General features: G+C 36.3%; 1 protein-coding gene across 1 annotated transcript; it reads right to left on the bottom strand.

Annotated features, from left to right (window-relative positions):
- Nucleotides 1–1,856: 1,856 nt before the first annotated feature.
- Nucleotides 1,857–7,728, bottom strand: LOC115453957 (juvenile hormone epoxide hydrolase). Its single transcript, XM_037445483.1, has 7 exons — nucleotides 7,564–7,728; nucleotides 7,224–7,418; nucleotides 5,941–6,195; nucleotides 4,984–5,130; nucleotides 3,553–3,895; nucleotides 2,701–2,929; nucleotides 1,857–2,081 (listed from the first exon to the last, which is right to left on the bottom strand). Exons 1-7 carry the CDS (start codon nucleotides 7,663–7,665, stop codon nucleotides 1,874–1,876), a joined length of 1,479 nt encoding a protein of 492 aa, XP_037301380.1. The 5' UTR covers nucleotides 7,666–7,728; the 3' UTR covers nucleotides 1,857–1,873.
- Between the last annotated feature and the right edge of the window lie 4,045 nt (nucleotides 7,729–11,773).

The following is an 11,773-nucleotide window of genomic DNA, read 5'->3' as shown; positions in this document are numbered from 1 at the left end:
CTTGGTCTTGAATTATTCGTGGAGGTCTAGGGAAGGTTTAAAAGGTGAGAAAAATTCGAATAACTGCCGGGAAAATCCTCAAAACAGCATTTTTCTATTTCCCATACAAACGTTTTCTAACTAATACGTAGAGTCAATTTGAGCTTTATTGCTATTGTATAAAGTTAACTGTTGTCTAAGCAATGTAGGTGTGTTCCTAACATCAAAGCAGTGTGCGTTGGAGCACAGAATATAATAATGTAATGTCGCGTTCTGAAACTCAACAAAAGTGATATCGCGGACCCGACTAAATTGAACAGTCACAAAATTTAATATATCATTAGTTATTTGGTTGGCTTCACGATATTATTTCTTTTGTCTTACTTTAAAATGCATGTTTTCGTTATGGACAATTTTTGAGCTACTTTTGCATATCTATACTTATAATAAATCTGTAGAGAGGTCAATTCTGTACATGAAATATATTTCCAAAATAACTGGGGGTGATTAGGGATCGACACTGATGCCAAAAATGCAATTAGTAAAATTTTTGTCTGTCTGTCTGTATAACCGTTATAGAAACAAAAACTACTCGACGGATTTTAACTTAACTTGGTACAATTATTTTTCATACTCCTGAGCTGGTTATAGTATACTTTTCATCACGCTACAATTAATAAGAGCATAGCAGTGATGGAAAATGTTGGGAAAACGGGAGAAGTTACTCCATTTTTTAAGCTTCCGTCAATTCGTGTGCAACCTTAATGGTTAAAAGTTCCTTCGATTTCACCAGGATCCCATCATCAGACCCTGACCGGACAATCGGACCACCTGCATACCACCATAAATTAAAAAAACATCCCGACAAATTGAGCACCTTCTACATTTTTGAAACCCGAAATCCACGCGGGCGAAGCTGCGGGCGGAAGCTAGTAAACAATAAAATTGGCATACGGCTTTGTCTTTTGCAAGTGCGTGTATTCGAGCCATTGTTTTTGTGTATTTAAATAAGGTTCTAAATAAAGATTTTATTGTACACTAAGTATTGCTCGAGTATTTGGCTGCATGAAAAATACAAAAGACGCTAAATCTCTGTGGCAATTCATAACACCATATGTATGACGTCAAGCCATGTAACTAAAAAATCAAATATATTTTTTTTTATTTCTCACAGAAATAAATTACCAAAATAAAAGTAACTACGTGTTGATTCAGGACATGGTCTGTGCATGTGCCAAATTCCATCCGAATCCGTTTAGCTGTTTCTGAGTTTACTGCGCAGTACTATCCTACTTCCACTAAATACATTCAATTTGTCGTTAAACCGTTTTGTAAATAACTTGATTTTGTTCGCAGCTCCGTCAGCGTGGAAATCTTTTCGAGGAATAAGATTCAACGCAGACGCGATCAACGTTTTGCACGAGATACAACATGGCGGCCTAACTTAGTTTAACAATTTAGTTGGAGAAACTGTCATGTTCCTCTTGTGTTTGCAATTTGATTACGATTGTGTCTAAAATAACAAATCAATTAATAAACTCTATTTTACTTAAAGATAACCTACCCTTAATTAGCCTTAGTAAACCTTTGTAGTTGAAATAAACCTCTACAAATTTGCAGACTTACTAACTTTTATCTTTTTGATATTCAAAATAGAATTCATTTTCATTTAGCGCAACGTTCAAATACTAGCTTTAAATAACAGCAACAGTAGCTGTACATTTTAAATCTACAAATTAATTTGAAATAATTAAATTTTATACTTCGGGTCTCAATATACATTTTTATAGTGAATTTCCGATAAAAAAAAACTGGCCGAAGATTTGTTCATCTACAATTCTGTACACATTTCGGTCATAACTTCATAAAAAAAAACATTACTGACATAAATACTTTATTTTTTAACCTCCACAAACGCTTTGACAGCTTTAAAAACATTAGCAGTAAATTCTTCTGGTCTTTCGAAAGCAGCGAATTGGCCACCAAAGTCTACTCTAGTGCTGCCAGCAAGGTTTGGATATTTCCAACGCAGCATAAAGTCTGGGAATTGGATAGGCTCATGCTTGCATTTGAGGACCCAGGTCGGTACTGGAGTGGGTATCCTAAAAAGAAGATTTCTTTATGTATATGTTTGATTATACAAATAGAAATACAAAAACACTTATTTGCACAACACCATGACACATTAAATTTTCAAAAAAAAAAAACAAAGATGAATAAAAATTTTATAAAGAAGGAATAAAAACGCCAACAAACTAGCGTATAATCTCGAATGTCATGGTGTGCGTGCTAAACGTTATATTTATTTTTACGTTGTATATAAGGTTATAACTAAGTTCCTTAACTAGTACTTTAAAGGGTTTCAACCCTTTACATATTTATGATTTTCTTAGTATTAGGTGTTTATGAGTTAATAATTCTTTGCTATTAAGTAGTCTTTTGCTTAAACATATATTTTTGAAGTTTACTTGTTTCATCCTAGTTATTAATAATTTCTGCAGAGTGGTTAGGTATATATAAATTTGAAAATCACTATTCTGAACCATTTTGCTTGTATCTTGTTCCTCCAAGAGAAGATTTAATCAAAGAAGCTATTTATAAAATATATAAAACACGGCCAATAATTACATCAGGTATAAACAAAACGGAAATGATTAAGAACGAAACAATCAAACAATTCAAAGCAGAAAGAATGATAATAAAAAACCTTCAAACACTTACTCATCAAAATCATCTCCCAACCCACCAGCAGATTCCTTAAACATCCTCATCGATGTGGTAATACTCCCAGACACCCAATACAGCATGACGTTATCCAGTAATTTGTCTAGATCATAATACTTATCTATGCTTCTTTCTATCGTGTTCTTCAGAGCGGGGTCGGTGAAGATCACAAATTTCTCTACAATATACGCCGCTAGCCCCACTGGAGAGTCTTGAAGTGCTATACCTGGAGTTGAAGTGGTAAACTCATTCCCCCTTATTCATAGAAGTTTTTTTATCTAAGTGCGGAGTAAAGCTGTGATAACAAGTCTGAACCTATGGCTACGCACTGCGAAGGCTGCTATGCCGTCAGCATTGAGAAACAGATTTGTTATCACAGCTTTACCCTGTCCTTAGATAAAAAACGTTTATGAATAAGGGGGATTGCATGTAACTGCTAATGATAAAGTATTTGTGTCGGTCAGTTCATTCACGAAGAAGCGCCTCACTTCTTTTTTAGCGGGGGTGTTTCGGGCTAAGGGGACTGATTCAAGCCTCAGTCTTGACACTATCCATCGTAGTGTGCATGTATAGTGCACACATGTACACTCATGCTGCTTACGCACACTAAGCGATTAGGGAAGTAGTGGGACGCGTCTTCGTGGATGAAATGATCTAAATCCGCCCAGATAGCAATCGTACACAAGGTATGAAACCCGCCATAGTGTCTCACGTAAGTGTCGCGTATTGAGATCAGCCCGAGTATCCAGGTTTGATTGGCGAAGGATCATCTGTCGTCAGTCGATACTCTATCAGGACGACAATCCACTTTACAGCACGTATGAAGTAAATAAGAAATATTGGTCTTACCAATAGTATCTGGCTTTGTCCTTTGCAAATGTGTGTATCCAGATTCCTCCAAGAAATTTGCGACCTTATCCGTCAAAGGATAGAGTCCATTGACATTTTCCATCACCAACGTTGGCCAAATAGCTCCCAATAACCAAGTCAGTATAGATAATTTTGATAAATTCGCTGGATAGTTGGTATGGAAACCCAACACTTCATTTGGGAAAAGCGTTGCCAAGTTGGATCCAATTGTATGGCCAAAGCCACCGCCTTGAACAAAGTAGTGTTTGAAGCCGATTCTTTGCATCAGGTTTCGTAAAATTATAGCTGATTGGTAAGGATGTAGTCCAGGTTTTGTTGGTGCCTGAAATGTTCCAAAGATTTTTAATATTAAAGAACTATTTAAGTAACTTACATAACTGCTAAGTTCTAAATATGCAGACAAGATCAATAACTTTCACATTTTTGTATTAAATATTAAAATTCAGGATATTTTGTTTACTAAATTCGACAGATTTAACGACTCATTTCAGAATATAATTCAAAAATATGATATCAATAAAATTCCAGTTACAAAAATTAATTCATAAAATAACTTGTACGAGAGAATTTAATAAAGCTGCAAAAACACTGTTTGCATAACTATCTCGTATGGACATGGCATTATTATATTAATTTATATTATATCGGACGAGTTTAACCACACACGGGTATTTATGTACGGTGTAGACAAAAAAATAATTAAACGACAAAAAAATACACTTTCAAAAATATTTTTATCCAGTAATTAATTATTTGTCAGGATGTTAAACTTTAAAATAGAATAACAACAAATATAATCAAAAACATAAATAATTCTACGAATACCATGCGGGTATGTACAACATAAATAAAATACCCAGCTAATAAACAAATATTATGAATTATGTGACAACAGTGGCGAAAGGAGATTTTTTTCGAAACTGAGGGTCTACTTCGAAAAACGAACGTCGAAACGTCGGTTCGAAACGAAAAAACGACGAACTTCAGATTTAACTTTACTACCAAATTACTTTGGATTCGTCACCGTTCTGTAGCTTAAGTTAGTGGTAGAATCGATTCCCCGTATATTTTTTTGGAGAAAGCAGTGGAACTTTATCCTCGCAGATGGTTTTAAAAAGGGATGGTGTAAGTTCTTAAAAATTTCATGTCTGAAATATTGTGATGAACCGATCGAATCCGTAACATTTTGTAGTAACAAAATGTGCGATCTGTCATCCGAAACGGATTTCGTTTTTGATGTAGACCCTCTGAACCTGACACTGCATATAGGTACTAATATGCGTTAATGCGGTTTTCAAATCGTTCTAATAATAATTAGTTTCAACATAAATTCTACATAAAGGGAAGCCGACAGCATCCGGATATATCGACCCTTCGCAAATTTCTGGCAAAGTTTAGTATTAAACTTACCTGAGAATAAATAAATCCAGGCAAACTCGGCGCGATGACTTCAAATACAAAATCGTAACCGGGCCGTGGAGATGTGAGGAGTGGGATTGCCTCGAAAAATTCCCTTACAGACCCTGGCCACCCATGCAGAAGCAATAGAGGATAAACCTGATGAAAGCAAAATAGGAATAGACACAATAATAATAATAAGATATAGTATTATATGTATAGCCGAGTGCTGTTATGTGTAGTACAGTAGACGAGCGCTCTCCGCGCTGTCACCGACGCGGCGTATAGCCGAGTGCTGTTATGTGTCGTGCAGTAGACGAGCGCTCTCCGCGCTGTCACCGACGCGGCGTATAGCCGAGTGCTGTTATGTGTAGTACAGTAGACGAGCGCTCTCCGCGCTGTCACCGACGCGGCGTATAGCCAAGTGCTGTTATGTGTCGTGCAGTAGACGAGCGCTCTCCGCGCTGTCACCGACGCGGCGTATAGCCGAGTGCTGTTATGTGTCGTGCAGTAGACGAGCGCTGTCCGCGCTGTCACCGACGCGGCGTGTAGCCGAGTGCTGTTATGTGTCGTGCAGTAGACGAGCGCTCTCTGCGCTGTCACCGACGCGGCGTATAGCCGAGTGCTGTTATGTGTCGTGCAGTAGACGAGCGCTCTCCGCGCTGTCACCGACGCGGCGTATAGCCGAGTGCTGTTATGTGTAGTACAGTAGACGAGCGCTCTCCGCGCTGTCACCGACGCGGCGTATAGCCAAGTGCTGTTATGTGTCGTGCAGTAGACGAGCGCTCTCCGCGCTGTCACCGACGCGGCGTATAGCCGAGTGCTGTTATGTGTAGTGCAGTAGATGAGCGCTCTCTGCTCTGTCACCGACGCGGCGTATAGCCGAGTGCTGTTATGTGTAATGCAGTAGACGAGCGCCCTCCGCGCTATTAATACACATTTTATATAAGATAAGCGAAGCTAACTTACCTTTACATTTTTATCTACTTCAGGTTTAACATGAACAAAATGTATATCTAATCCTTGTACGTTTGTAATAAAATGATTAAATTTATTCAAGAATTTAGCTCTCTTACTAAATTCGTATTTGAATAGCCAATGGGAGAAGAATTGTGCGAACGCCTCCGAGTTAACGCCGTACGTCCAACCGGCGACTTCGAAACTCTTTGTTTTTTTAATAATATTACGGTAGTCTTCGAATAGCGCTCGGAGTTCTGTTTCCATCTGTAAACAGAAAAATAATGTAATCGAATGTCTACTGTTGGGACAAAGACGATACTTTTGTGTCTTTAAAATTTTTAGTAAGAATTTAAATGCAAAAATACGTGCAAAATTATACATACAATATTTTACATTAATAAATTGACTCAATCATCTAGTGGATGCAGATAGTTGTGACATGAATTGCAAAGACCTGGGTTGATTTCCATATCAGAAAAGACAAATCAATGTGAATATTTCCATTTGAAAAATATGTGTATCGGCCTATCACATCATGGGACGGATATAAGCTCGACAAAGTGTGCAAAATTTCCGTCTTTATTCTCGACGAGGGAAGACCTAAATTTGCGTATGTACATTTTAAAATAAATGCCGACATTCTGAGGTAATTTTAATGAGTTTTAAAGCTTCATAAAATGCTTATGAGTTAAACATTACTGCGTTGGTTGTTCCCACTCTATATTTATATTTCTACAAGGTCTAGATTATATGAAAAATTGAGGTGTAGACACATATTATTACATATTAAGGTTTGTTCATTGCAGATAATTTTTAAGAGAGTATTGCATTTTATCTCTATAAGGGGCCTATACTTTAGTTTGATACATATGACGGTACAATTTACTCTCTGAGCCTGCAGGTTCGAATCCCGAGTCACTGATATTGCGATCTCTCCGCTCAATATCATCCTGGAGGCTGGAATAGGCTCGCCTCTATCACATCATGGGATGGAACACATGTTGAAAAGTGTGTAAAAGGCATGAGTGGGAGTGTTAAGAATCTGATTGGAAATCTTTAAGGGTGGGCCATGCAAGCGTTTCGCGTTCCGGGATCAGCCTGTATAAATCCGCTTCCAACACGCCGGCATAATTGTGTCGACTGTCGAGGGGGTGATCTCTCGTCAGTCGACATTCTAAAGGACTCTACTCCACTTACCATCAGGATCAGTGGGGTCACTTTGCCCATATAAAAAATATGACTGGTGATGATGAAGCAAGGCTTTTGAGTTACATCGATCCAAACATACTTACTGCATCAGAAAACACAATCCTATAAGGTCTGATTGAAGTATCGACTTCCTGCGTTACATTAGGCCCCCACCATTTATTCAAGTCCACATTGGGAAGGTCTGGGACATGTGTAAATTTCACGTAAACGTTGTACAGAAATATGGAGTACATTGCTATTTTAGCTATTATTAATGCCACGAAGAAATATTTTAGAATCTGAAAAGAAATAATTAAAAATGTAGAAAAAAATCAAAATGTTTCTACAGTATAGAGTATATGTCGGGAGCAAATTACACATGCAAACCACGAAAATATCCGAAAAATAGGTTCACTTTAACACTTTTATATCCTAAACACTTACACTAAAACTACTTTTATCACTAGCTCCCACTTTCTTGGCACTTTTCTTTTCTTTTCTTTCGCCTTTGACAGCATCACTCTTTTCTTTGCCCTTCTTAGCCATGTTTACTTCACAAAATAACCACAATTATTAAAAATCTATCGGTATTTCCTTATCATTAGATAATTACTACCAAATGACCAAACTACACGTTGCAGTGTTGTGTAATATTATCATGGGCACTGATTATGGATTTGTTGTGATAATTCTCGTTTCTGACCGATTAAATACTGATCTTATCTGTTAACGTTAAGATTGCCTTTCCGTTACCATTCTTTATATTAAATCAATGGCATTAAATATTATTTTAGCTAGTGGCGATAGCCTAGTTGGGTGTGGAACGGACTGCCGAGACGAATGTCCGCAGGTTCAAATCCCAAGCGCACACACCTCTGATTTTTCTAAAAAATCATGTGTGTATTCTTTGTGAATTTATTGTTCACTTTAACGGTGAAGGAAAACATCGTGAGGAATCCTCACGATGTCCATGAACCAGTCCGTTGCACACCCAACTAAGCTATCGCCGCTTAAACACTGTACTACTGTCCTACTATACAACATTGATCTGGGTATACAACTATCATTTATATTGATACCTTGAAAGCTGCATTGGTTCTGTCAATGGTTTATTAGTGGTTAACAGCTGAAGCGAAACTAAGATGACGTCTAAATTTATTCTACGTATTTTACCGATTCCTTCGTCTCTTCAATATGTGTATATTCGTTTCCAACAGGCCGGCATAATTGTATCAACTGTCGAGGGGTAATCGTCTGTCGACATTCTATTAGAACCCAGTTACTATCAGGTGCAATGAAGTCTTACCATGTTAGTATAAAAAGAACTAAAATAACAATACAAAAATTGTAAATTTTTACAAAGGAAAAACACCCTTATAGGCAATGGACAACATCCCAACGGATAAAGTTAGATAGAAATAAGAAAGAAATTCGCGTAAATTTATGCAATTTTTTTAAACCACATTTGAATAAAGGAAATCTATAGATAATTGAACAGAAATCTGTAACAATCTCGAGACGCTCCACGGAATCTTCATCCATTATCAGGATTACGCGAATTGAGTCTATATAAATTGGGTTTGCACTCCATTGAGTCCGAGCGATGCTATGCTTTTATATGTAACTATATAATGTCGATTTTTATTGCTTTAATCGTTTTTATAGACTAAAGAAGTCGTCAACCAAGCAGTAGTAAAAATTAAACTAAATATTTTACTTATATATCAGCTCAAGTCAAAAATGATAGATCTAAATGTACATAAAGATTATCATACTTTGTAATTTAAATTCATAGCATCTCGTGGGTAAGACTACAGATTGTACCACTAACGACTCGTTAAATAACAATATGCTTACAATAACAACATATTTCACCCTTAGAACTAATACTAAAGTGACCTAAATGAAAATTTATATATTTTCTGATTTGTTAAGTTAAAAATCGACCTTCCAAAGCATGCTCTATAACCCTATGACAAGAAAAATACAAAATTATATAATATAAACAGATTCGCACTTTCGACGACCGGTCTATTTACTGCCTTCTTAATTCTTTCAGATCTTTTTTATTTGTTTCCCACAAATCGTCTCTTTTGAGTTAGGTCACGGGTGCGATATTAGCACAACAACATACACAAAAATCAAATTAAAAAGATTTTTGATTTTTTTATTTAGGTTTTTATAAAAAATAAATACATATTTTGCATCTTTCAGTATCGTACGAGCCCATCCCACCGACATTATGTAGATTGGACATCTGCTTGTCTTGTCGAATCCAACGCGAGCCGACGACGCCGCGCAGATTCGTTTTGATATGCGAATACTCGATCTTGCAATCTCTTTGAATATCAAAACGATTTATACAGAATATTTTGAAATTCGAACGTGGCTATTCTTTTTCTGGTATTTTTATGTATTGAATTTCGAAATTTGAAAATTGAGAATTTGATTGTTTTTTTTTAATACAGCCGGACTTAATGATGTGGAATTCATTCCCAGTCAACCTTGGGGTGGAAAGAGGGCGGAGGTAGGTGCATAATCAAAAAGAGGCAGGTGCATAATAAAAAAAGAGAAACGAAAAGAAGGAAAGAAACTTTTGTGTTGAAAGTTATTTGGTCAAACAAACTAATCTTATTGGTCTATTTTCGTTAACTATTTTTCAATACTTCTAATAATTAACTATATTTGACATTATCTGCATTTTTAAGAAGTACTTCAAATTATATCGCTATGCGCATAACCAAGATTTCAGGCAAAGTCACGTACAAAGTTTAGTATTAAACAAATCCAACAAGATCTCGAAATAAAATTCCTTTTAACACATTTTTTACAACTGCAATCAACTTTCTTCTATTATGTAGGAGCTCTTTCGTTCTATACATTTTTTATGTCTTCTAAATGATCACAATGAATTTCACATTTCTGCTAATTGTTTTTGTTTACGATTACAAATTAGACATAAAAATAAATAACCAACCTTTATAAAAAAAAGACAAAAATATTACATACACGAACATATTTACTTCAAATAAATACTTAAACTAAAGAATTTAGGGTTCAAAACGTTAAAAAGTTTATGTACGCTTCTTTTTTTAATTTCATAAATTCGAATAAAGAACACAATAAAACGTGAGATACGGTGATTCTGTAAAATAAAAAAAAAAACTATTTCATTTCGTAATCCATGCTTCCTGCGAAGTTTATGAAAAAGTTAAATAAAATGGAGGTACAGACACGCCGAGTTTTGCAGATAGCAATTGCCCGCGAATTCGCGCTAACCTCAAAATACTCTCGAAAACTTTGTGAGTGAGACGAAATAACTTTTACTGGTGGTAGGTATCTTATATGTGAGAATCCGCCTGGGTAGGTACCCCCGCAATGTATTTCTGCCGCCAAGCTGCAGTGTACAGTCACTGATGTTTTTTTTCTTTTATTACTTTGAATGACGAGACGAGCTTGCCGTTCGCCTGATGGTAAGCGATACAACCGCCCATAAATAGCAGAAACACCACCAACACCTTGAATTAATGTAAGTATTGTTTGGTATTCCACTGCGCTCGCCATCCTGAGAAAAGAGATGTTAAGTCTTATTATGTCCAATAGTTACCACTCCATACACAACCACAAGCTGTCAATATTGGCCATACTAAAGTCAGTTGAATGGATTGCAGTTCAATTCAGTTGAAAACAGTGAATTTTCGAAACGCCAAATCTAGTACGTCGTACATATATATCCATGTTATTAGGTAATTCATATCTCTCATTAGGTAATTTTAATGTAGTCGATAGAAAAGCAATAATATTCAACTCTACCAATATACGGAGACGGAGCGCGTCTGTATGCGACACCGTAAATTGTATTCTATTCAGTAGTAAATTAGAGCGTCGGCTGACAGACGTTATCGGGTCGACTTTATTTATTCAAACTAGTCAATGTTTTGGTAATAGCTGATATATTATAAAAATATAAAATATGATTTGTTGCTTTAGATTACGCATACATACACGCACTCATGCACACATACACGCACACACACACACACAAAGATAGAGAGAGAGAGATGCTCACACGAGCACGCATTTACGAACTTCACTTTTGTTCCATTCCTGAAGGAGTTGGTGACGCACTTATTACAATAACTTGACATCGTCTGTAGTCCGTCTCATGATGAGACAGAAGGCGAGCCTATCGCCATATCAGGATCAAATACTTAATATTACATTAATTAGCATACGTCAATCCAGGACAGAGTTTATTGTATTTGCGAAATTTGTTCGTAATCTGTTCTTTGTTTGTACTCAAACATCCAAATGTCTTTATAAACTAAAACGATAAGCAACTAGTGTACTCAGACTTGTGTCATTTCCGTCCCATGATATGATAGGCGAAGTTACAGAATATTATACAAATTTTTAAATTGATTAGAATATTTCCCCAAGTTTGATTGATATTTATAATTACAAAATATACTATTTTTATTTCTAAAACCTAAGTCCTACCTGTATCATAAAGACAAAATCAATGAAAAAACCGCATAAACAATCTTTCATTCAGCCCCCGTATTGAGACGAGTTAATTGGAGTGCGCATTGGGTATCACTAATGACGTCACGTCAAAGGCAACCCTATCGATTCAGGTACAGAGAACATCTGG

Source organism: Manduca sexta, chromosome 5, assembly GCF_014839805.1.
Source record: "Manduca sexta isolate Smith_Timp_Sample1 chromosome 5, JHU_Msex_v1.0, whole genome shotgun sequence".
NCBI classification, from domain to species: domain Eukaryota; kingdom Metazoa; phylum Arthropoda; class Insecta; order Lepidoptera; family Sphingidae; genus Manduca; species Manduca sexta.
Note: the sequence above shows the minus strand (reverse complement) of the source record. Positions and strands in the feature narration are given on the sequence as shown.

Bases quoted from the DNA above. Each gene is read 5' to 3' on its own strand.
- LOC115453957 (XM_037445483.1), bottom strand. From the start codon at position 7,665: ATGGCTAAGAAGGGCAAAGAAAAGAGTGATGCTGTCAAAGGCGAAAGA. The intron at 7,419-7,563 runs GTAAGTGTTTAG...ATTTCTTTTCAG, and splicing joins GTGATAAAAGTAGTTTTAGT to ATTCTAAAATATTTCTTCGT. The intron at 2,930-3,552 runs GTAAGACCAATA...CTTCAACTCCAG, and splicing joins GACAAAGCCAGATACTATTG to GTATAGCACTTCAAGACTCT.